Here is a 27,395-nt window from a genome sequence, read left to right on the forward strand (position 1 = left end):
GAAACTTTGCTTTAATTCCTTTTTAGCTAAAAACTAGCTCAATCTTTCTAATTCTTTTAAAAGTGTTGAGCAGCAGGTATGCTGGCATCCCAGGCAGAATCCTTCTGTTATTTTCTTAGACTGAGTCACTTATACATCCATTGCAAGTAATCAAAATTAAATGCAGGGTTAATGAAGAGCTTTTTGCGTGCCAAAGAAACATTGGGAAGGTATAAAAGAAGCTGGTTGGTACCTGATGTGATCTGGCTTTTTCCTGTCATGTGAAAAAATGGGGTAGGATTAAAACATAAGGGAAAGGAGGAGAAGGAATGAAAAATGCAAAATGAGCAAAATAAGCAAAGAATTAGCATGACCTGAAAATACAAGAGAATTAAAAAGGAAAACATTTAATGCACCCAATCTAAATGCTATTCAGAACATACTAGTGGTTTGACAAATGCTTTCCTCCCTACACACATTTATTCACGCATATCTTTCTTCATGATATGAACTTATTTTTCACTGGAATTTCTAGGAACCAAAACAGCTTTCCAGCTACTGTGCCATAGTAAATGCACCTGACTCCAGCTCCTGATGCCTTAAGAAAAATGGTGTACAATAAGGAATGTCATTTACCAACACATAGACACACATTCAAAACACAGGTATATCTCCCTAGTTGTTACTGTAAGACTTAGCAGTATAAAGATGTAATTCTGATTTCACTAAACGGTATTATCTGAAATACTCGTGCACGTTATACACTGTCCTTTAGTCACAACAAAAAGAGATTACAAAATCTCCATCTCTTTCCAAGCACAGCAACACTGAATTGCAGCTAGCTCGTGGTTTACTCTGCAACTTGCTCAAACACTTATTTGTTTCTCAAGCCAAAGTTTTCTGTCATGTAGAACCATTCCAAGAGCAGGAAACTTGATGCAAAAGCCCAAATAATTAAAATCTTGAGACTATGAAACCCAAGCTGCCAGGTGCCCTAGGAAGAAACTTCATCATCCCAGCAAGACATTACCTTGGACCGGAAACAAAAGAAGTTTTCATTCACTACAACACATTTGCCCCCCTTCAAAGGGTTGCATTATACAGTTTTGATTTTTTTCTCCCCCAACAACAAGGCTTTTTCCAGGATATGGGACCCTCATAATCCACCATGAGGGTCCATAGATTCACTGACCAATAGGTGACACAGAAGGATCACAATTCTCTAGTCTGTCAGCTAGAATCACACTGACGTGTGTCAAACCTAGACAAAAATCTATTGTACCATTTCCTTCCCCTTATGTTTTTAATACTTGCAAATTTACACTAACAGTGGTCATTGTAATGGCTTTTGGTGCCTTTAATTTGGTCTTAAAGGAGTTCTAAAAAAGGCCTAGAACCAACAAAATAACAAGTGACAGCAACAGAGGGAAAAGAGAAGCTTCCATTTTAAATACATATTACTACTGATGGTGCAATTAGCAGTCAGCAGGAAGATCAGTGCTGTCGCCCTCGGTTCAGAACAGCAGGAAATTCCTGTATTTCTGGGCAAATTCTTCTGGTTTTGCTTCAGCTGGTTGATTTTCCACCCACCTTCCAAAGATGGGCATATAATGAAGCAGCAAACTACCAATCTGATAAGAACATTGAAAGTATCTTGTGTGTCTTGGGGTCTCTGACTTCAGCTCAGAATTCCCTCATATAAAATACATAATTCTCTAAATGTTTCCTGCTTTGATATTTTGTATATTTTTTTACACATAAAACAGTTCAATGCAATGACACAGTCCTTTCTTGTACTCTACCTAGTGACTGGAAAAACATTCTAATCTCTAATATATGGTAAACTTTAATCAGTATTAGCTCCCCACAGCTGAAACTGCAACACTACATAAGTAAAGCATTCCATCAGGGGAAACAGGCAGTGGAAAATGGCAGTGACCATTCCAGTGCCTACAATATAACAAGCAATTACAAATGTATTCAGAAATAAAAATAACACAAAAATACCTCTCTATTTTTATTAAAACATCGAAAAAAATGGAGGGGCTAGATTCAGAAACTAAAAGTTGTCTTCATGAGGGTCTTAAATGCATATTTTATGTATGACAGTAGTAGTTTCATAACAATTAGTAGTGGTTTGTGAATATGTGAAATACAAAATTAAAATCATTGATTCAATTTCTGAACTGCTTACAGATAGCATATCCAATCCTATTCTCTTATTCTGAAGCATCCAACTAGTCTATCACAGTGAGATAAATTATCAAGAATCTAATATTAAAAAGGTTAAAGGTTTTGCTTTATTGAACACTCCTGTGATAAACAGGAGAAAAACTATAAGTAAATATCAATTATGTAATAAAAGTAGGTAGCTCTGACTCATTACCAAGCTGTTTACCTTGGCTCTCTTAAATAACTTATTGTTTGGGTACACTCTTATTATGTATGTTCAAACCTGTAACTTAATCTGAAGGAATGTCATGGTGTATCTTGATTTAATTACAACTTATTTACTTTGTGTCTATTTAAATTTCCAACATACAGAAGTCAGTTTTAATTGAATCCTACTCTCTAAACACTTTAAGGTAAGATACATGCACAGTATTACTAGATATGGAGCCATGTGGAAAGAGAATATTACCCAACTATCCTCCAGCACCCCTCTCCTGCTCCCTCCTGTCACCTCCCTAAAGAGGAAGGCCTTCCTGTTACCCAAAAGAGGAACTCAGAGAGAGTCAGTTTTGCCTTCAGTTAATCCCACAAAACACCTTGGCAAAAAGGTGTTTCCACCTTTCAGCCCACTAAGAACCCAATAAAGGACAATGTCCTGCCCTGTTACTGCAGATTTTTCTCCATATTCTCACACTAACGTTTTACTTCACACCAGGAATATGCTCTGGAAGCACATCTCCCCATTTTCTCCCTTCGCCGTCCTTTGATGCTTCACAGATTTGTCTCAGAGAACTCTGAATTCTGCTTGTAGGAAACTAACCCAGAAGGTACATTACAATTACAGACAAATAATCAGACCATAGGACCAGAACAGAATTAGTCCAAAGCAAAATCCTGTGTACAAGCTGCCCATGACTTGCTAATACAGATACAGTTTTATTGACAGCATAGCCCTTGCATCAGTCTACAGATTGAAGTGAAGCAATCCCAATTTATTACAGATTTGTGGTGTTCCAAGATGCTCAATACAGTATAGAATAATTAAGACTGGAAGGGACCACACATCCAAATGCATATACTGGCCTTTGAAACAAAGCAAAAAGTTAAACAGAAGCACTGCTGAAAAAATTGCAGAACATGAGATAGGAAAAAGAACTCTGTATTACAACAAATTATCTTTAAAATTCAAGAACTGTATCCAACTGTGCTATAAATGCTCCAGCATATGCATTTCCATGAGAAAAGTATATACCCTCGGAAACTCAAAAGAAATCCTATTCAGGGAGAAAAATATTTAAATAGTAAAATGTACATTGTTAAAAATATATGACTAACAACATACTTTGAATTTTCAAAAGAACCATCAAAACTACTTAGCAAAAGTCACTGTACAAGACAGGAATTGTAAAATATAACAATTACATTGTTTATCTTTCAGGAAAAATAGCTTGAGTGCTTGACTGTGTTTCCCTGTTTCCACTGGCCACCCAACTTCCAATTTAGTTTGTCTTCTAATACTTTCCTAGCATATCCACTCATAGAGTTTATTGTATGCAATCACAAGGATTGCTCTGTTTCAACCCCAAAGTAAGGCCAAAGCACAATTACAAAGCAAGGTTGCACCCAACAAAGTAGACTTTCCATACATAGGACTTTTACAAACAAAGGTACACTCTTAAAAAAGGTCTGCAAACAATTAGGACAGAAAACAAGGAAAAATGGCTTTGAAGTGTCATCTCTACTTTAATTAACAGAGTCACCCCAGTGTTCTGTCAAAGCTGTGGAATCAGAGAGTTACACAGATTTTAAGTCAGACCAGAATTCAGCTTACCAAGTAGTATCTTTATAAGCAGCAAATAGAGATTCTCAATAATTACCTGTTCCAAGTCTTGAAGGCATTGCTGGCTCGCTTAAACAGATAACCTTCCATAACAATACCATTGGCTGCATCTACATTGTATTCTAGTTTTGTATCATCACTGGAATAATCCTAGGACAAAGGAACAAGACAAGAAAAAGACATTGCAGTTTCAAATGAAATTTCAAGTATGGGCAGTACTATTGTCAAAGAGTAAACATATCTAGGAATGATGTTTTGCTTGCAGCACTTAATAGTCAAACCATGACTCAGTCCCTGAAGATTTTTTTTTAAATGCAGTTTTAGGAGATCAGAACACTGAAGATTTTTATTTTACCTGTACACAAGGGGAATTTCTTGCTCAGGTATTGGTGACCTCTACAGAGCATCTGCTAACAGAGCATCTCATTTGAGCAGCTTCAACTGCTCAAATGATCTCACATATATTCCCAAGGAGAGGGACAGCAAAGCACAGGAAATGGGGCAATGAAAGTCAGGAATCAAAACTGAAAAACAGCTGCAGCCTGTTGCAGACACCTGAATAAAGCCAGTTGTGCTTCAGCATTTCCTTCAGCTCTGTCATCTTGACAATTGAGCTGAACATGAATTTAGAAGACAAGTAATCAAATAAAGATGATGCCATCAGTTAACTCTAAATTAAAGCAGTCACAGTGCTGGAAATGATGACAAGAACTTAGTAGTTTTTCCTTTATGATCTTGGATAAGATTACGAAACTACAGGTAGGACAAGGGAATATACATTTTCATCAACTTAATAACAAATAACATCACCTAATAACAGTTAATAGCATCTTTACAAATTTTAGAAGGCTGACTGCTTCACATCTCCAGCAAAGGCAGATTAGACTAAGTAATAATACATGTGGTGATCATTTGCTTTCACATCTCATTGAAAACAGCATGGACTCTTCCCAGGGAGGTAGAGTTCAGATATTCAGTGAGTGGGAGGCTAACAGCTACTAGGGGTGCATGAAAATGGAATGGAATCACATAATTTATCATATGCTATGTCCACATATCAAAATAACATACATGCTGTAATTTCACTGTTAGTTCAATATATCCTAAAGTAGACTAGCAACATATGGCTTCTTCCCCTTTACAAGGGCATAAGAGACACATCACTGAAAATTAGCTTTCAGAAAAAAAAAAAATGAACAGGTTAAATACTGAAGATACAGAACATTTTGTAATATCACTCTCCTGAACCTTCAGCAGTTACTTATTTTACATTGCAAACATCAGCTCTGTGTGAAAAGTGTATCTGTAAGTCTGCTTTGCACTTTGTTCCTTAGGAATTTATCTATGTACATGAGGAAAAGAGGTAATATCAAAAAAAAGAAATAAAAGGTAATCAGCTTCAAAACCAACATCAGCAGCCCTGTGTAACAGCCCGGGCTGCACACAACTTTTGTGCTACACATGATGTTTGGTCTTATACATGCAGATGGTTTGGTCCAATCCAAGGTTAATTAGACATGACAGTGAAATGGCTACAAATATTCAAATGGGGCCTTTAAACTCCCTGGTCAGCACAGCATAAATACCCTAAACTTACTCAGTGTTTTTAGCTAGTACCAATCTAAATAGATTAACTAAATTTGAAATGTTAAATCCAGATTATTTAACTGACAGATGATCAATGGAAGATGTCTGCATTTGTGCATTTATTATTTGGCATTTAATAACTTTGATTTTTTGCCTGTTTTGGAGATCAGAACATGCTGAATATAAAAGACTTAATGTAAGCACAAACACCTAAGTATCACACTACAATTTATTTCACAACTTATGACACACACAAATTTTCTCAGTGTTAAAAACTCTTTTTGGTTTCTTATGTTCTCAAAAAAAAAAAAAAAAAAGAAAACCACTATAAGCACAACTTTGACAGGCTGATGTCACATTCCCTCCCTCCCACAAAAATGATAAATTACTCTAACTTACCAGCTCCCAAACATAATGAAACCTGCTAAAGATTTGCATCTTCCTGCCTCAGTGATGCTTGCAACTCCTTGTCTAGTGAAAGACAACATACATTCCCTCAGTCTTTTCTGATCAAACTACTGTGTAATCACATTTTCCTTGGGGTTTGGAGAACTGCTGCAGAAAATGTAACTGTCTTTTCCAATGAGTCTTGATCTGTGCTTTGAAGACATAATACAAGTATGACAGGAAACCTTCTTTGGATTGTTTATCACGCCACAGTCTCAGTCCAAATTGTCTAAAACACTGACCCTTCCTCATGAAGTGCATTTAGTGTTATTTTAATGACTTCCCTGATTGAATTCCACCTTTATACAGCAAAAAAAGACACAAGAGTATACAGACAAATGTTAAATAGCTTCCTAACTGCAGAGAGCAGACTACCAGCTCGAGGAGGAGGGAGTAAGGCTTCCATATGCTTTATCCATAAAACTTCATTAATAAAGTTGTGGTCAGGAAAAAGATGACCAAACAATCACAAAAAACCATGCCCCACTTCATTTCAATTACATGGATACAAGTAGGACAAGAAACTAGATAAGCTGTATCTGATCTTATAGTCTCTGCTATTTTATAATTAAAAAATTGGAGAAAAGCAGTCACATTATAGTTTATTTTTAACTTGGTATATGGAAAAGTTTAGTGAATCATGAAGAATCATCAGGGGGTGGAGAGAAATACATCCATATCTTTCCAGTGTCCTGCATAAGAGAATCACATGTTAATAAACCCAGTCACTGTATGTGATTCAGAATTTTGTGTTCATTAAGCAGGTACACAACTGATAAATTTTATTTTAAACATAATTTGTCTACTAATTAGGTGTCAGTTAGGGCAAAAGTACATTTCACCTAATCAGAACGAAGAAAATCAAGCCAGTATTATGCAAGTTACACTGAAGTGCTACATCACACATTTCATTCAGATTTGAAAGAAGAAACATCTATGGATTCTAGTCTGACACTCGTTTTTCATGGTTGGTTGCTACTGGAAAGCAAACATGTATAAGTGGGTTATATAAGTGATGCATACAGCATGTTTTCAATGCCTTTTTTCCCCCCTCTTTTTCTTTAAATGTCCATGAGGTACAGCAAACCAGCTGGAAATGGAAAAACAACTTTCATCTCCAGAAATAATACTAATCTGGTGTGTCACAGAACACTTAATATTCTTGACAGTGTTTTCATATGAACATATCAATTCATCACACATACTTGATTCATTTCATAGCTTGCATGTTTTATGTTTCTCTACATACAATTCTCTTGTTACCAAAACAACCCCTCCCATGCTTTTCAGCAGCAGAGCTTTTGATTTACTTTCAACATGAAAATTGCTATCAGGTCATGAAAGCTGTTCAAGCCATTTTACCAGTAAATCTTAGGGACTGTATTTTAACACTGAACCTTAACATTCATCTTAACATTGAATACGTTTTCAAAATGGTTTTTTACTCTAAAGATGCAGCATTTTAAAAGTTTTTCATAAGGGAAGTAAATGGGGGAGTGTAACTACCAAAGAAAACGCTAACCTGAAAAGTTAGGCCAGAATATACTAAATAAAGGACAATAATTGTGCAAACCCCCCATTCAGAAAGTTGCTTCCATTCCATTCCCTTCCCCATCGATCAGCAAGAAATGTTTGTCATGCTTAAGCCGAAAGTCCCTCCAGAAAGGGCTTAAAACAACAACAGACACAACAAGTAACAAGGTTTTTAATCCAAGACAGACAGAGAAGGCGAGGGCGTCACTGAGCAAACAAGTCACTTGAAACATGAGCACATCTTTGCTTTTGGAGGCAGGAATTAGTCTGCATTACTTCTCAACAGCAGCTCTGGTTCACATGACTGTGGTAGCATCTGGTTTCCTACCACCTTGTTTACTCAAGATGTTAAAAATTTTCAAATCATTCTCACTCCAGCTGTTTCCTGAGCAGTTTTTCGGAAGCAGATTTTTATTTTAATGAAAAAGGGATTTGAATACAACGAAAACTATTTGAAGTTCAAAAGAAATAACTTTTCCTGTATTATTTCCCTTATTTTAGAACAAAATATTAGCTCTGTCACAAAACCAAAAAGCCATAATGCTGTTTACAGGTCCAAGTGACTTTTAAATTATTTCTTAATTCAATATGTTATTGCAGCAGTGGGCTGCAAACTGCTCACACAAAAGTAATGTCTTAAGTATTGCCACTGTGACATCACTCTTTTTTCCTATAAAAATATATTGCAAAAATTTCCCAGAATGATGATGTCATTTCTAGGTTAATTCATAGTATGTATTGCTCCAGTTTAATATGGAAAAAATAATTTCTTACACTAAAGAAAATAAAATTGTTTCCTGCATATTTTCTGTGTCAATAGACCTCAACACTTAAAAGAAATAAAACAAACAAAAATCAGATATCGGCTCTCTTAAAAAAGAAATCACACTATATCGGTGACCAAGCCCTTCCATGACACCTGTATTAGCCTCTTCAACAACAGCCTAAATGAATAGGATGATGATTCTACAGAAAAGTGAGATGGATTATTTAATTAGTGCAATTACTTTGCATGCATATGCACATATATGCAAACACAGGTAGTGGGTGGGTAGGTGTGTGCACATATGCACTTACCTATACATTTCAGAAAAGGAACTGTTCTTTATCCACACAATGAAGGAAAGGCATCATTCTGAAGCATTAGATTAAAACTTCAGTATATTAAATGCACATATACCTCATGGGATATTCAACACAAGCAGCTTCAGAAGTTTCAGTTTTTATAAAACATGGAAAGATTTGGGAATGTATGTCTAAGAGGCAACACAGTAGAAAGCAACATGACAAGACATGGGAACAGAGAACAGAGTTGCCATCCTGGTCAAACTGACCAGATGACAAATAATGATACAAAGAACAAGATCCAAGGTCTAAGGCAGTTCTCATCCTCATGAGTTGGAAACTAACTTTGTGTGAAGGCTGGGAAAAGCAAGTAGGAGGAGACAAAAACAGACAACATGATTTGAATAAGAATCCAAGAAAATGACTGGACAAGCTATAAGAGCAATCTCCAAGAAAGCACAGTCCAGGCATTATCATCACAAAAATGCAACAGTGACTGACAAGGACAGGAGACAACAAACACAACTCGAGACACAGAATTTAAGAGGGCAACATACAATACAATCTGACTGCCCTGATTATATTTTAGAGACAGCCTTGTCAATTAAAGCAAGTAACAATATAAGTAACCTCATTGTGATTGCCATTTGTACTAGAAATCAAGAACATTTAATTACACACAAATACGACTTATCGAGTTTCATGAAGCTTAAAAGTTTCAGTGATATTTGATACTACTAAAAATAGTTTACCTGTAAGGCAGCCTTAAGCAGCATTTGAAGAAAAAACAAAGACTGTAAACACCAACCATAATTCACAGTAACAAGTTATTATTCCTATGGCTAATTAAAAGATAATTGCTCATAACTTACATACTTCACCAAGCACCACTGTTCTCTAACAGTAAACTCCTCAACTAGTGCCCATTACTAAAACTAGGCCTATTAAGCCCAAACAAATTAAAATTTGAATTTCAATGTTAATTCTCCAGTTCCATCTCTTTCCCACTTCCCCCTCTTTCTTCCCTTTCCTTTCCTGTTATCTCCTGTCTGCCTCCAAACACAGCACATCAGGACTGTCCTAAACTCCATCATCACATCTGCTCGATTTCACAGCAATCCTATTGTTTCCCACCAATTCCTGAAGGAATGACAGGATGAACCAACAAAAATGTTTTCAGCAACCAAAAATGTTACCTTTTCCCATTAGTATTAATATTGGCTCCTACGAAGGTTACCTCAACTATAATCTCCACTTGCTTTAATTTCTGAATTTATTTACTCGTCAAATTTCAATTACATTGAGCTTTTTTTTTTTAAAATTTATGCAATCTGAATGGATACAGAACATATTTGAATGAGAGTAAGAAGTGTAGCATTACCTTTAAACTGGTATCTAATCCCTTTCAAAAGTACCTGCAGTATTAGCTCACTACCAGAGTTCAGTGGAAATATTTTTAACTTCTAGTATTATACCTGCAAAACCAATACTGACCTAGAGCTTCTGAAACATCCAAACAACAGAAGTCATTTCCCCCCTCAACATAAACTATCTACGTTTTTCTCAACAAGCAAAAGGAAGAAAATTATTGCACATAAAAATCTTCCCAAAGCAGGAATCCAATGTTATCACTTTCATATTTGTGTACAGTTAAACCCATGCATTACACAGCCTTTCCAAAAGTTCACTTTTGCTCTTTATATGCGACAGCAGCTGCCACACCATCTCAAAGTGTTGCACTCATATTTGGCACAGCCCAAAGTGCTGTGTATGTGTGTGACTGTAGGGCTGTGCAGCACACACCCCTCTTCTACAGACACACAGCAGGGAATCACAGCAACTTGTACAACTGCATTGAATCCAAGAGGTAACTGAAATGTTAGAATCCCAGCATTTGAATAAATTATACTGTTCTATTCATGTTTCAGTAAAAACATAATATTTGGTTCTGTAAAACAAAATTAATATCTCCAATCTGACCCTGTGCTTACTGATGTGTAAATCTGTCTCTCTGCACTAAAAGATACCATCCCTCACAGTTCTGATGCAGAGATGCAAACTGCTGGGAAGAGATGCTACAGATACAAAAATGTGTGTGCAGCCTGCCTTTTATATTCTCTCAAGTACCTTTTGTTGAATAGTGGAGTGCTTTTGCTCCATATCTCTCTTCTCCTTTGCAGCATCTACAGCCAACTGATCCAGCTGTAAAGAGAAACAGAAAATTGGATCTTTAGATATCACGAGAAATTTAGCTCAGTAGATTTCATAATGCTGACAAAAAAAAAAAGAGAACACATTATGTCTAGACACTGCACGACTTTTATTTTATTTGCATAGTATAATTACTTCTTTGTCACAAAGTGTTTACCTTGTATAACCACTGAAGCCTCGTTTAAAGCACTGCACTACCATCCTGAATTAACCTCTACAGAGGTGTACATTTCTTGTAGGCACTAGAGGGAATGTTTCAAAGAACAGCATGGTGCCAAGCACAGCAACTCTGCACCGCATTGGTGCTCAGCCTCCGAGGGGGATGACTCAGGCTTTAGCTGCTCCTGCTGGCCTTTGCAGCAGCACTGGCAGGAGCAGCAGAGACTACAAGGAGCAAATGACAGGGATTTTTCCCTCCACAAAGCAGGGGAACTGCCTCAACCAGGCTTTTGCATAGATAGTTTTGATCAGGTCACCAACAGTGTTTGAGCAAGATTCCTTGAAATCTTAGGTAAAGGCATTCAAATTGTTTCTAGTTTCAGAAATAACAACAATATGATTTTGAAAAGAGGAGAGACTGTCACAGTATTTAAGCTGGCATCCTTACAGTGATAATAAAAAAGCCCTAAAACTTGCTGCAAGCATTTCTCTAGCACTACCACATAAACCTTTTCCTTATAAAACCAGAAAACAAAACCAAACCAAAAAACACAGGAAATTTTACAGAACCAAATATCCTGTATGAGAATGTATGTTTGGTTGGGGGTTTCTGTGTTTTTTTTGTTTGGTTGGGGGTCTTGTTGTTGTTGTTTTTGTTTAGTGGGTTTGCTTCTTTTGTTTTTGTTTTATGCTTGTTTGTTTTTTACAGACTTTCATGTTTAAATAAGAAATGCAGTGGACAGGCAGATGTTGCCTGAAAGACCAGTCAGCTTGGTACTTACGCGACAGGAATCTGATGAACTCCTTTCTCCAGCCTGTAACACAAGCCTGCCACTAACCCAGTCCCAGCATCTCACTGACTAACCACGCCAATGCAATGCTGAGCACAGTGCACAGCCTGCAGCTTTCCATCTGTGGGACAGACCTGGCTCTGCTCCAGGCCTAGAACGAGAAGACCAGGAACAGGGAGCAGCACCAGCTTTCCAGCTAAGTCAGTCACGTGGCGGAAGGCACAGTGTGACTAACAGAACCTCTAATCCACACACAAATAGGATTGCCTCCACCCACTCTCAGAACCACAAGTGACAAGCCCTGCCAACCCTGGCCATTTCCCCAGTGTTTTATTTCCCCTGCCTGACATGACATAAATGAGAAAAGAAGTGACAGTAACAGGCTCTTACACCCTTGTGCTAGACAATCCCCAACAATTATGGAGCCACCGGATAGCTGGGACATCTGGATCCAATTCCACACTCTGTTACCTTCCTTAACTCCTCTCTCCCTGTCTTCCTCTCTGGCTCAAAAGGCCACACCAGCACTTTCACACCTTACAGGTATTTGTGAACATGAACGCACTGAAGACTGAAGTATTCAGATGTCACATTTATGTAGCTATAGGACTTAAAAATGACACAAGAGCCTCTAAAACAGAGGCTGGGATGCCATTGTTCTCAAAGACTATTTTGCACCAAGAACCCTTGGGAATAAAGATGAGAACTGATCTAAAGGCTGTTCAAAACTTCATAGGAATCCAGTTTCTTGCTAAAACTTCAGATTCAGGAATCTGCACATGGCCCCCCAGAAATTCCTCCTTCTACCCCGCTAGATGAAACAAAAGACAGCCACATTCAGAGTAGGGCAATTACCTCTCATTTATCTTAAAGGATATATTTACCACAGCATAAGTGCCAAAGCAAAGTTTTAACAGCAGCTCATTCCATCATTTTTTTACTATAAAGTACAAAGTTATACTATAAAAATAAAGTTATTTTTTTACTATAAAGACAGCATTGCATCATTCCTGTTCGAAAGCTCAAATCAGAATTCCTTCCTTTTCACTCAGGTGAGCAGCATACCAACTGTCTTAAAAGAGACTAACAGCATACAACTATCAAAGGCTGTAGCATATCACATAACTAAAAATAACTACCAAAATCCCAGTCATTATACCATTACTGGGTATTTCTCAAAAAATTAGGTTTTTCAAACTACTGCATTTACTGGCAAATGTATTTTTATAAACATAGTGCTGTAGGTGGTATTCTGTAGAGAATTAAGTCAGACTAAAATGTTTAGCTTTTTGAATAGTCATCTCAAAGAAAATTCAATTACATTTTCTTTTTAAGATAACCATATTTCACATGAAAAGTGCCAAATTCCATAATTTCCATGCAAAAGCTCATATTACTCTTCTGTGTCATTGAAGATTCCCCTACAAGGATCTGATTCACAGGGGATCCTACCCCGACCAGAAAGCAAAACTGCTCAATCCTACTCCATCATGTAAAACAGTTATTTGAAAATATAAAGAAAAAGAATTCAAAAATTATAACTACACTATTCAAGAACACTTAAATTTTATTTCAGGTGCTGTTAAACCTTGTAATTAAGATCATATATGAAGTTTACCTGGGAAAGAAAACTCACTCACCAACAGAAGGAATCTAACAGTGTTGTCACAAAAATCCAGCAAATCCCAATTATGTCACACACACTTTGTTAGAGACAGAAGCTTCAACCAGTATGAACTGCAAAGCCATTAACTGTTAAACTTTCAACAGTTATTTACAAGCCTGCTTCTGTCATGAAAAATATCCGTTACTTAAATGCCAAGGTCTGCCACAAAAGAACAATTGTACAACTTCAGGGTCTTCAGTCTATCCTGCTCTAATTGCAATGTATTTAAAACATTCTCAGCTTCAGATTTGCTAAATTTAACTCCTTCAGTTGCTATGATACCAGCACCAAAATCAATGTTACACAGTGCTCCTTACCAGAGCAAGCAAAAGCATGACCAGACATTCAGAAATAACCTTGTGTTTTCTTGTTCCAATCATGTCAATGAAATGGAAAAACTGAAGCCTGGTCAGCAGCACAAACCACTACCAACTCCATAGGTTTGTTTCCTTTCCCCATCCCCTCTTCCACAGAGGTACAGGACACACATTTTATGTTACCAAAACACCCCAGTTCAACAATTACAACCCAAACCAGAAGGATGTGAAAGAATAAAGGGCACAACTAAGGAAGGGTAACATGCACCTGAACTGTTCAGGTGCCACTATTATGGCAAACACTGATGTGTTTCTTCTACAAGGAGTCAAGACCCACAGTAACCCGACTGGGGACTTGTCTCGCAGAAAAATAACTATTCAGACATTGGATTGCTGGGAGTTATTTTCTACAGTTCCCAATTTGCTTCACTGCACAGACACAGAAGCAGGTTGAGGGGTACAGAGGACAACAGTGTGGTGGCAGCAATAACCAGATCAGAACAATGTAATTTCTTAGACATTCAGGGACACATCTACTCAAGATAAATGTAAAAAAATGTTTGCTGTCATTTACTTGCTTTTGTACCTGGAGAGACACTTAGAATTTGGGTTGGCAGCATGGTGTATCTGGTTGGGAAGTGGCAATAAAGGAGTTTCTATCAGAGCACTTGTTACAAGTCCTCAGATGTAGGCAAATAAAAAGTGTTGTAAGAGGATTTTCAGGCCCATTTAACTTGCACTGAAAACAAGTCAAGACACTGCTGAGTCTTCTTCCTGTACCACAGACATACATTCGAATCTCATATGTTGTAATCTATTTTTATAACCATTTTCAATGTCTCTTGTGTGCAGCTGGCAGTGGTCCATCTAACCTTCTCATGAGTCCCTCACTGAAAACCCAGAAGCTGCAATTGCCTGTTCTTAAAAGTAAACAACAAAAGTGGGCAAGAAGGATTCCATGTAGGAACTCAATTTTGCACCACTTATTAAAATCAGACTTCCATTTTATGGTCTAAGTTGCTAACACTGAAGTTATTTTTGCACACATCAAAGTTTAATTATGCACACCACATAATTTATACAGTAAATAAAGCACACGAGTGGAAGGAAAACCTAACCTACTTTTTATTATTAAATATATTTATAACATGGGTCATATACAAAAATTAAAAAAAAGAAATACCTCAGTGTCCTGGATACCACAGGGTACTTCAAAGAGCACTCCTGGCTATTTTTAAGTATGTAAATCCTAAAGGCAGTATTAATTTTAGTAAATGGACAACTTTCAGTTTGTAACTGGTTTCATTCAAGCCATTTACAGTATGTTTTTATGCTTTGCCTTTATCATACCACAGTTCCCCTTTTGTTGAATAAATCTATGATGTACCTGATACATAGGCATATATCAGGTTTTCATCCATTCCAGCATATAGTTATGAACTTTTAAAATAATTTGTTACCTGTGCACCAAGATCTTTCATATAGGGCTCAAGTTCACTAAACAGATCATAGCCTTGATGGAAAAAAGCCAGATGTGCATACATAAATGATAGCATCTAGAAGGGAAAAGTAAATATTTATTCTTTTAAAAAAATATATCAGATATCATGTAAACACATCACTTAAGTAATCCACATGAAACCAACATAAAATACAATTCCATGTTTAATTTCTGCTCTTGTGTCCTGATAGTTTTACAGCAATACCTCATAGAGCTTCCAGTGTTGTAAAATAAATGTGAAAGGTAAAGGCAGCAAAGAACCAGGCCAAAAATCTCAGAAATCAGTTGATGGGATTAACCCCATGAGCAAAACAAAAGAAATCTACTTATGGGCAGAAAATTACTTCTAATTCATGTCAATTTTATTATCTCCTGTTTAAAGGAATTAAAAAAATTATGGGAGGGTAACTTTAGACATTTGATAGAAAAGCACCATTTAGTTTGTCAGTCCCTACCTCAATAAACTTTTTACAGAGATAATGTGAAACAGAAAAGGGAATACAATCAGAAGAAAATTGGCATGCAGATATAGCTGTTTATTAATTTAGCAGATACCGTACTATTTATATTAAAAATTATCCTCTTCTTAGAAAGAGTTGAATACCTCTTAGAACAGTAGTAATAGATTATAAGTAGTACTTATCATTTATGAAGTAATGTACCAGACCTAAACAGCAGAATTCTTGGCAAAGTTTCACTTTAACCGTGAAACCCAGCAGTGAAAAATCTAAAAAAGTGTTCAAATCTGAACCAAAAGGACTGTCAAAAGCAGTTAAACATGTACACCCAGTCATGGTAATGGTCAAAATGACTGTCACCAAATTGCTAAATGTACCAATAATGCTTTGATGAGTAAAAGGATCAAGTTTTTAACATATTGCTTTATGGTCACATTTTTAATTTTAGATGTGTGTAAATATTTTCTATGTAGAACATAAAGTGCATCTTACCGATTTTAAGATTTCTGCTCTCCTTTTAGATTGAAGAACATTGATCTAGAAAAAAAGAGCAAACAAGCAACTTATTTTATTCTATTTTTGCAATTTTTCCCCACATAAGTAAACTTCAAATTACTTCCAAATAATCATATCAAAGCTTAAAACATTGGAAGAAGATAACATCAGACTTCACAAAGCACTTTTAAAAGAAGATGCATTCTAGTTCTGCCACGATATCAAAATGATGCAACCAGAGAACACTTGCAAAGCTCGAATTTCACAGTGATAGTCACCATTTTCTTACACTGGAAGGGAGAATACAGGACACCACGTGCTGGCTAGAAGTAATATAATACGCCTTTCAAGCCAGGAAAACAGGTACCCATTTCCAAGAGATTGAACTCAAGATGTTTCAAACAGCCTTTCTGACAGTGTGAGCTCAGCCAGTCCACCAACTTCCTAAAGAAGCTGCACTCAGCACCACTGCTGTCTGCTGCCAGGGGAGAGGAAAGGATGGGGGCATGGTTATTTTTTCCCCTCAGACTGACAGTGTTTAAGTGTCCCAAAAGTGGGATACTGTCCCAGTCTCAGAAACAAGCATGATCATAACAGCTTCAATAAGTAACTTTCCAGGTATATTTGTGCTTTTAAGCTATCTGAAGTCACTGACCAGCGGTGTTGCCCTAGAACTTAAAGATTTCACATTCCATAGAAAAAAAAAACCACCTGATTTTTCCCATTCATCCAGTTCCTCTATCTTCTTTGTTCCCTAATCTTTAAAGGCTGACATCCAGAACTACAGACTTTACTTGAAAAGCCCAGCTTAGCAGAAACATGCATGATTTTGTAATTTAACACCTCTATGTCAGTTTAAAATTCCAGCAAAAGAAATAAACTTACTGAAGATATAATCAAAACCAGATTGCACTTCTCTACTTAAGTGGTCAGTATTTTAGAAAACCTTCTGCAGCAAAAATAATTAAGATTTGTTTGTATAGAATAACCCCTCAACTTATGAGGCAAAAAAATTAAAATAAAATAAAAGAAAAGGTTTTGAATTACAATTTAAAGCCAATCTAGCTCCAAGGAGATCATAGTTGTGAAACCACTTTTTCAGAAGAGCCACCCAAGTAGAAAGAATTTCCAAAGCTGAATTCATTTTTGCCCACATTAATTAAGAGATGCTGAAACTCTTCCCTGTAACTTTAAATGCATCTTTATCCCAGGAACTGCTCATACTTTGAACACACAAATTCCAGGAGACAATGCAGTTCCATGTACACACAAGAAACTGGCCTACTACAGTAATGACTGCCAGCTCCCCCCCCACCATTTAGTGCATCACACTAGTTAGCACAAATATTCCATTGGTACATAATTTACATGACTTTTTAAACACCAAAATTATCTTTGTTCTCAGTGCAAAAAAGACAGGAGTTCAGGTTCAGATTGACCACAGACCATCATATCTGTGCATGTGCCCGGGCTGATCAGTTCCACTTCACTTTACAGGTAATAATGCAAGCTATAGAACAGTTAATTAAACTTTAAATAACTGACTGGACTGTCACAAATCAAGATGATAATGTCTAACATAGAATCAATTTAACTGTAAAGGGCTGTTCTGTGTTTGGTTATAGGAGAACCTCAGGCCCATTTAGGAGCCCTCAACCTCTCGTACCATCTGAGTTGCAATAATTCTGTTTTGCTGTAGCTGTGTGCAAGTATGAAACAGATGAATTTTAATTATCAAAAGAAAATTTATTACTGTATTACAGGATTCAAAGCAGTATGACAAAGAATACTTCTCAACACTCTATGGGAGACCTGCACTAAAAAGTAAAAGGACAGTTCTAAGTTCTTGCCCTCCCATATGGCAAAATGCCAGATTCTCAGGCATCTAAACAACTTGGGTTTGTTAAATAAAAACCAAAGCTAACAGCTGAAATAGCCAACATCCTATATCAGAATTATTCAGGTAACTTGTATTTCCTAGGCTAGGTTAAAGGTTTTACTTCATATATATTAGGAATTACAGCATAATCAACTCATGAAACATTTAGGTGAATGTCAGGTAAATATTGGGATTTTTTCAAAGCTAATGTTCAACTTGAAAATTAAACTGTGCCATTACAGTAAGAGCACTGAATACTGAAGAACCAAGCAATAAGAATGCATCAAGTAAATTAATGTTCTCTAGATTTTATTAAAAAAATAAGTTACTTGCAGATGAAGTTCTCCCTTTTTCACTCTCTGCACAGCTTCCAAGAAGCTTGCAACAGGAACTTCTAAAGGACACATCTCTAACAATATGTAACAAATGGTTTTGAAAAGTAGCTTTAATTGCTGCACTTACCTGAAGAACATAATCCAGAGCTATGTGTCGGAAACACTTCCGAGTTGCAGTCAAAATATTGGTTGCTTCCTCTACTTCGTGCTGCTTATTTCTTTGAACTTGGGCATTTTTCACCAGAGCATTCTCTTTTTCTTCACTCACTTTTTCAAACTGTTTCTTTGCATCTTTAAATTTCCTAATATCTCTAAAGAAAAAGGAAAGGTGGATAACAAATGAATTCCAAAGCATGAAAAAGTGTTTAAAGCTACATTAGACAGACCATGTTCACAACTGCCTTAGGTGGCCTCTCTGTTTTCATATTCTTCAATACATGCTTGGGTCAAATGGGAACTCACAAATTGTAACAGAAGCTTCTTAGTCTTTTCTGAGGAAAGGACAAAACTGACAAGTAAAGAAACACATCTCGTGCTTACTGGAGACAAGCTTTGGCCAGTACTTTTTCCCCCCAAGCTCAGACAATTACAACAAGTACTTAAGATCAGTAATTCATACTATTTCAATATTTCTGCAGCTGGATCTAGAGCCTCAGTGATCTGGGGTGATATCTGACAACTTTACTACAAACTTCTCAATTTATGGCTGGATATTTGCAGGAAGGATGTTTTCACCAACCCACTCAAAGCAAATGTTTTTAAATTCTATTTTACATATAGTTTTCCCATTACAAGTGCAAATGAACTTACTCTTTAACAAAAGTCTGAAGCTGTGTTTTAATTGATCTTTGGATTTGGTCAAAGAGAATCTGAAAGAAAAGCATTATTATGTAGGTCAGTAACTTAGAGGTATTCATACTTTCTGATTTTAGATATATAAATGGTAATTATGCAGAACTAAATGAATTATTATTAAATCAATATTGGTGTCTCTAATACCAAAATATAACACCACCCCTTCAGAGTACTTTTGAAATAAATAAAATATAAAGAAGAAAATAAGGAAAATAAACTGAACACCTTTTGCTGGTCTTTTCTTAAAGACTATGGTTATAAGGGGAGATAAGAGCTCCTGGCATCCTATTCTCTCATCCTGACAATATGAGACATACCTACTTCCAAAGAATAAGTTTATTATGTTACTTGTACAGTAATAGTCTTGAAGAAACAGCTTTGAATGTTAAGTAACAACTCTTTTGCTTCTTACACTTTCACAATTTATCAACAATTAAGAGACAAATGAAACCATAGAAAGAACATGCCCTTAACTTCTGGCAAAAAAACCCCACAGACCGAAATTAATGGTGAAAATGTAACATTCATGAGTAATTACCACCGTCTCCTTTACATAATACATTTTTTAAAAAAACACCCACTATTGAACTGCTAAAAGGAAATTGTTAATTTTTCAAGGCCAAAGCACACCTGAACGTGAGAGAACTTGAATATTCTCTTATGACCCCAGAAATTCTAACAGGGGAATGAAAAAACACATCCCTTCAACCTCCCATCTGCCCTCTGAGTTTTAGGATGGAACAGGACAGGTCAATGGCTACTGAACAAATCCTTTTGTCACTTCTTAATGTGCAGACAGCAAATGATGTCTCAATTTCCACCCCCTCTACACCTCCCATTCTGCATTACAGAAATAGGCAAGGCACCATCACAAAAATAAAGAGGTGAAAGAACATAAGGAAGCAGCAGTTGGCCCAGTTGAACAGAATCTCTTACAAAAGGTAAAGATCTTGAAGCATTAAATAATTCTATTGAAAGAGCAAGTCAAGAACTCAGTTTCAGGTCAAACAATGTTTTAAATGTTCTCAGTCTTAGTTTCTCTTCACAGACTTTGGAAATGAGAAGCTATGCAATGCCAAGTACAAACAGCAAAATCTTTACCAGCTTGTCTTTTTTTTCCTAGAAACGCTGAAAGAGGGAAAACATGATTGAGTTTAAGTCACCCATTTACAGTGGTACTGTATCTTCCATCCAGTCTCTGTGTTTGGAGGTCTTCAAGACCAAGTGGGATAAAAGCCTCAGCAACCTGCTCCAGCCTCAGATGACCCTGATTTCGGCTGGAAGTTGAACCATACAACTCCTGAGGCCCCCTCCAGTCAGAACTGTCCTATATCTACCAGTGACACGCAGAAGATCTTGTTTGTACTCCCACTTTGGGAAACCAGAAAAACAGACAACTAGAATAGATAAAGAACTTCTTGACAAGCTAGAAGTCATGCTGGGATACTCCCACTGCTGACATTTAAGCTTGCCAGTGCCTGAGGAGTGCACCAATCAAGATCAATAACAAAAGAGTATAACCAGATGGGAACTCAAATGATTAGAGGACTCCCAGAAATATGAGCCTTGCAATTCTGCTTACAGTAATGAAGAGAAAAAATGTGCTAGGCAGAAAAATACATAAACATCTTTTCCCCAAAAAGAACAGAAAGAAGTGCCCAGACCACAGTCTGACTGGATTTACAGCCTTTCTAACACACCACCTTTCATACACTCCAAGTTTAAGAAAGCCACTGTTGGCCATAAGCTGTCAAAGCTACTCCCCCACTGCTGACTCAGTGAAGATGCTGCATTAGGCTGGTTCCTGAACTTATTTGTAGCAAAACCTCATATGAAAAAACTGACAGTCATTCAGATCTCAGTGGGAGCATCTCCTACCTCTTCAACTTGGTCAACAACAGAGTGACACTCCGAGTCAGGAAGCCCTGCAGGACCACAGCATGTCTGGTAAAGCATTACATCAGAACCCCACAATGTGCCTCACTACTGATGTTTGTACTCTTTGGTAAAAGCCACTGTTCTACTCACTATGCCTGAGCACAGCAAGGGCATGGAGGGAAGAGAAACAGGACAGAACTCAGACTGGTCCTACTCAGATCTACAAAGGAATCTTCTTTTAATATTCCTTGTTCTTTGCTTTCTGCCTTCAAACTGCCCAAAAGGCAGAGTTGTGCTGTGCCAAATTTTACCAAAGCAGTGAAGGAAGAGGAAGAAAATAGAAGAACGAATACATGCCTTTGGCTTTCAGGATACAACTCTTTAGAGTAAAACAAACAAACTAGTTTTCAATCCAGGCAAAACTGGACTTGCTGATGAACTCTGACGTGCTAAAAATCACTATTAGTCTTAAGTCCTAGCATTTTCTACTTTCTCTACGCTTGTCTAAATCTGTCATACTTCCAAAAACAAAACTATATGCAAATAAGAGAGGCTTCATTTCGTGCATTACAAAGGATAGGGGAAAAAAAGTAGAAAAATATGGGAAAAGTAATCATTATTTCAGACGAGCAAAGGAATATGCTCTTAGTTTTTAACTGCTACCCATCAGTTTGATTTAAAAAGATGAAACTATCCAGGACTTACTGTCTTAAAACATTGGGTTTTAGCAATGCTTACAAACTGCAAATGAAAAATAAACCAAGATAAAAATCTGCAGAGAAAGAGATAATTATAAATACTTGGTAGACAAAACATTAATAAAATATTTACAAGTATGAAATGAGAGATATTTAATACCACTTAAACCATGACTTTGCAAACACTATCAACAAGAAAACCTTTTCAGCTAGAAATACTCACATTGTGATAATTGATCATTTCCTGTAATGTATCAGAGAACTTTGTCAAACTGTTCTGCAAAGAGAAAATCAAAGTGGTTTAAATTAAGCCCTACGAAACACACAGCACAAAAGCAACATTTCAGAGGTTTACAGCTTTTCAGTAAATGACATAGAAATCCATTTGCCTTATAGCATGATTATTACACTAAAATCATTATGCTAGGAGACCATGGGAGTAATATCAAGTAAATTTATCACAGCTATAAGCAACAAAAATGTTACTGCTACCCATACATAAAATACCCAACTGAAGCAAAGTAGGAAAAATTAAAGTTGAGTAAATACTATGGGAAGCTCACACAATCCAACACATTAATTTACAATATTTAATACTGCACTACTTAATATTTTTCACATTTAGAACTCTTACTCAAAAAAACTGGTTAATGTGTTGCAATCACTAGTACACACACTAATCTAATACCTATTTTCTGGAATTTGGAAAACCCCTTCCACTGCAGGTTAGAGGTGAAACTAAACACAGACACTTGCAGTGCACCACAGGCAAAAAACCTCACTCTTAAAGACATCTCAAAGAAAAAGGAGAAAAAAGGTATAAACTTCAACTACTTCTGTTGCCAACTGTTACATTTTACCCTTTTAAGTTTGTTTCTCTCCCTTCCTTTTCGATTCTTAAGGAACTTACCTCAACCAATGCATCTTTAAAGGAATATTGTGCAAGGTCTCGAATTCCATTCATGAACTGCTTATTGGCTGTACAAAATGCTTTCCCAGTATCAATCATTGCAATACAAAGCTTCACCAGCTAAATTGAGGGAAAAAAGGAGAAAGCAGAAGGCTTTTTTTTTTGTTTGTTTTTTACACTATCTTATAAACATGAACACACTGAGTTTAATTAAGGCTTTGAAATACAGATTTGAAAAGTTTACTGCTAAGTGTACAGAGACCTGGATTTTAAGAAAAGCTTTCTACTGTATAGTGACAGCTATAAAAATACTACTCTAGGTCAACTGATATGCCATTAGTAAGGTCACCACTCTTTATACATTCTTTCATTTATTTTTTATTTGTTTTATTGTTAACTAAGATTTTGCACATATTTCAAGAGAGAAATGGGGGCAAAAACCATAGCAACTGAAAAATTACTGTTTGGAACCCAAGCAAATACAAGGGTTTTGTGGTTTCCAAGTCAAAACCAACCAACCAAACAAAAAAGAAACCCACACCCGTTGTTTCATCTTGAGCCACTCGGAACACAGGCACAGGAAAGCAAAGGGCTCTGTGCACAAAGCACAGCTGAAGAGAAATGGTTACACCTCAGAAGGTGAATTCATGTTTTCACTCATACAACAGACAAGCCTCTGATGGGTTTCCATCCCCACCATTCATTGTTTCGGGCAGCACCGCAGCCCTCATGGTACTGCACAGTCTGACAGGAAGGTCCTCAGTACCTTGTGATGGATGTTTGCCCACTTTTTGAACCATTCATGCACTGGGCCATTAATGAAAGAAAGAATGGTTAGTCCGATTGCCAAGGAGCTCTCTTGAGAAAGGGCATGTTATAATTGATTCCCCCATTCTAAACCAAACTGAGAATAAAATCAGAAGATTGAACCTTCACCTCTGAAAGATTTTTCAAGGATGTCAGACAAATTTTCATGAAAAGCAACACAGAAGTACTTGATCCTATGCTGGGGCAAAGAAATCACCCAAGTGTCCCTCCTGCCTTATTTACCCAGTAATTTTTGACTCAGATCCTCCAAGGAAAAGCAGAAAGTTGAGCATGATCTCCCACATTCTGATGAATGGTTTGAACAACAGACAGAAAAATCACCAACATGAACCTTTTTCTTTCACTTCTGTTCACAAGCCTGGACTCAGTGTCCTTTCTTCCAGAGAGAAGAAAACTGCAGACAATGTAGCCCAAAGTCACAATTCTGGGACAATAGAACCCAGTTTAGTGTGAATAACTGAGCAGAAAAAGTTACCAACCTTGCCTAGACAAATCATTAACCTCAGGCCATAGTTAATTCAGCTCACAAAAGAAGCTTGGCTTTCAACTTCAGTGTTGTACTACAAGGCCCTGAATAATGCCTCTTAGAGAATTTAAAAATTCTTGTCCCCAGAAATGACCCTTTTAGACTGATGGAAAAGTTAAACTTCCAAAATAGATTTTTCAGATCCTTCAGACTCCTGGAAAAGTCAAGTTTCCAAGATTTTTCGGATCCCTTAAATACTTCCAGTTTGACCTACCAAAACAGATTCAGCATCCCTACAGTAAAAATGTCTCTTATACCCATCAGTTTCACCAAGATTCACACCAAACCAAAATTAAGTTTCTTGAGTTTATTTTGAAAGAGCAAATGGTTAGATTATTAACTACAAAAACTAGAAATATTACTACAAGAAGTAAACAAGAACACCAACTTTCTCTCTAGCTTTCTGCAGCCAACTCACAGCTGCAGGAGTAAAAGTATGTATTCAAAAGGTAGCTAAGGAGGTGAGCAAATGACATCTGCCTGCCATGTGAAAATACAGACAAAAATAACTTTAAACGTTTAGCATAAAACGCAAAGGAAAGAAGATTTTATACAGATGAAATCCAAAAATAAGCCACTTTCAAAATACTGGCACAGAAAGAACAAAAGCCTCCAAAGGTGAGGAAAGCAACAAATGGACTGTAAGGTGCTGAAAAGATGCCATGCATAATTTTTCATACACGTGCACAAAGCATGACAAAAAGCAGGATGAATTTTACGGTACTTAAGTCCTCCAGACAGCAGTGAAGGAGATATATATATATATACACACATATATATATGTATATAAACCTGGCCTGCTGTGACTGTGCCTCAGATTACCAAAGAGAGAAGGCATGGACTTAAAACAAAGAGTATCCAGATGTCCCCACAGTGTGCAGTTGTCATAAAACAGGCTCTGGCTGCAGCGATTGCCAAGCCCTGGCTTTTATCTCAGGTGAAACCTGAGAAAGTTTGCCTGTGAAAGCTGAATGAGTTTGCACAGAGCTCCCAGGGGGGCTGAGCCCCAGGGGTGTGAGGGGGCCGGGTCGGGCACTGCAGATGCTCACCCTCAGCTGGGACAGAGCGAGTCCACACCGACTGTTCCCGCTGTTACCCCAGCCCGGGTCTCCCCAGCTGTGCCCTCGACCCTGATCCCTTCCCTCTGCAAGAGCTGAGTGCTTGGTCAGCCTCTGCCACTTCCCAGCTGTGAACTTTAAAACAAAACCTAAACACATCTTCTAACATTTTTAAGAACAAACACTGTTGAATTAAAAAGTTTACCTTGTCAAGTTTCAGTTCCAGTTCTGTCACATCTCCTTCTACTTCTTCTAAAGCTGCCCTGCAAGAGTAAAAAATGTTTTCCTTTAAAACTTTACACAAAAATACTCTGGGACTGGGGGAAGAGGCAAGGACACATTCATCTAACTCATTTATTGGCATCATAGTTTCACTTAAATTTCAACTACAAAACAGCATAGATTTTAGAGAACCACAAGAATTGCAGAAAATTTGACATTAAAAAAAAGAAAAAACTACATCACTGATAAGACATAGTTTATTGATAAAGATTTGACATCAAATTTTATTAATCCTAATGTTTGTCACATGGAAATAGATTTCCTGTATTCTTGTATAGCCAGTAGTAAGTTTGAAGGTAATGACATAGAAAAGAAACTGAAATTCTGAGTGAAATTTCTTAAGTAACTCTATGGGAGACTCTCCTGGCTCAAACCTGCAAACCTGCAGCTATGTCATGACTGACCTTGCAGTGAGATCAGGAAAAAATACAGCATTTGCCACGTGTCAGTTGACTTGCAGGAAGGTTGGATGGTATGCTTGTCTATATCATTTACCTCTACTCTAGACTGGTTGAATCTTCCAGGCCAGTCAAATTTTACCTGCCAGTAAAAGCTGCTTTCATGGAGCACTGCTAAAGCATAACTTGTTTTTGCTTGAGAGTTGGTGTTTCCTTTGACACCTCCTTCCTTACTGCTACCTGAAAAAACAGAAGACTGAGGATGGATGACATTTTGTTCAGTCTGTGGATGCTGTTGCTTCATCGGGCTATTGCCTTGAGAGCCCGAATGTACTAATTTCTGGCAACATCTGGCAACTAATTTCTTGGCCCATCACAGGGCACTCACTCTTTCAGTCATTCCAGCATAACTGTTCATGGAACCACACTATTTACCAGCAGTGGCCCATCTTGGGGGGAAAAAAATAAGTAATAGGAAGTTATCTGTAATGCTTTTTGGAAAATTGGATCAGACAGTTCACATTTCAGTCGTACAAAAAAACCCAGCTCTTCCTGGAAAAAGTTATACAGGCAGGGAAGTACAATTTGGAGCAGGACTTTCTTAAGCCAACTTCACCACTCAGGAGAGACTACATAGAACCACAGCTTTACTGTCTCTTGCTAATTCCATCTTAGTTCACATGAGTACAAGCCAAGAACACACAAAAAAAAAAGTAAAAGAAAAAAGAAAGACTTGATCAGGCCCCAAACTCATGAAAAACAGTTTTTTTACTAGCATAGTTCTGAAAAAACACTGCCAATTGCCTGCAGATTTCAAACACTGAGCATGACATTCCCAGCTTTTTGCAGATTTCACTGCACATAGTTGCATTCCAGTTTTTGTATCCAAATCCATTCCCACAGTTACATCCTAAGTTTTATATCTAAGCACATTCCTGCAGTTACATTTTGGCTTCTTCCTCTTCTCTAGCTTCAGACCATGAAGGATTTCAGGCAATATTAATTTCTCTTTTACTTTCTTTATTTTCTTACATAAAAGATTAATTTCCATCTAAGTCTCTAGATAATCTTCTTTCAGAAAGCATTAAGGAGAAAAAAAACAAACCAACAAACCAAAGGAAGGAAAAGTATCTCAATATTTAGACCACAATTTTGTATTTGTTTGTTTATAATCACAGTGCAACAAAATTTTATTTGTTTCTGTTATTAACATAAAAGCATGATTAACTAGCTTGTTTACAGAACTGCAGCAAGATCTGATAAGAATATTATTTTTTTCAGTGTCTGTAACTAGCAAAGAGTTCCAGCTCCACAGGAATCAATGAGCCTAAGATTTGAGATGAAGAAGAGAGATAAAGGCAGTGAGAACAGGCAGAATAAAGACAACACATCTGCTCAGTAGTTAAAGCTCCATTCCAAGAGGAAAATTTAGAGACAGAATAAGCTCAGCTGTAAGAAGTAACAACAGAAGATCAAAAAACTGAAAAGATGAGGGGCAGGTCAAGAAAAGAGAAGTATAAGAAAAAG

At 37.0% G+C, this 27,395-nt stretch overlaps 1 protein-coding gene across 4 annotated transcripts in view; it reads right to left on the reverse strand.

The window, feature by feature from the left end:
• Positions 1-27,395, reverse strand: part of ACAP2 (ArfGAP with coiled-coil, ankyrin repeat and PH domains 2) — a 60,616-nt gene that overhangs the window by 18,834 nt on the left and 14,387 nt on the right. For 3 of the 4 annotated variants that reach the window (XM_051781348.1, XM_051781347.1, XM_051781345.1), the window contains exons 2-10: positions 25,394-25,451; positions 22,777-22,896; positions 22,090-22,143; positions 19,246-19,304; positions 18,563-18,746; positions 16,219-16,263; positions 15,228-15,323; positions 10,751-10,825; positions 4,029-4,141 (exon numbers count right to left, since the gene is read on the reverse strand). In XM_051781348.1, coding sequence (XP_051637308.1) covers positions 4,029-4,141; positions 10,751-10,825; positions 15,228-15,323; positions 16,219-16,263; positions 18,563-18,746; positions 19,246-19,304; positions 22,090-22,143; positions 22,777-22,896; positions 25,394-25,451 — 804 coding nt within the window. Of the gene's footprint in view, positions 1-4,028; positions 4,142-10,750; positions 10,826-15,227; positions 15,324-16,218; positions 16,264-18,562; positions 18,747-19,245; positions 19,305-22,089; positions 22,144-22,776; positions 22,897-25,393; positions 25,452-26,010; positions 26,830-27,395 lie in introns of those variants that run through there. The other variant, XM_051781346.1, reaches the window with a different exon arrangement.

The sequence above is a fragment of the Manacus candei genome, unplaced genomic scaffold (genome assembly GCF_025592945.1).
Source record: "Manacus candei isolate 608988 ecotype Guabito, Panama unplaced genomic scaffold, ASM2559294v1 h1tg000015l, whole genome shotgun sequence".
NCBI classification, from domain to species: domain Eukaryota; kingdom Metazoa; phylum Chordata; class Aves; order Passeriformes; family Pipridae; genus Manacus; species Manacus candei.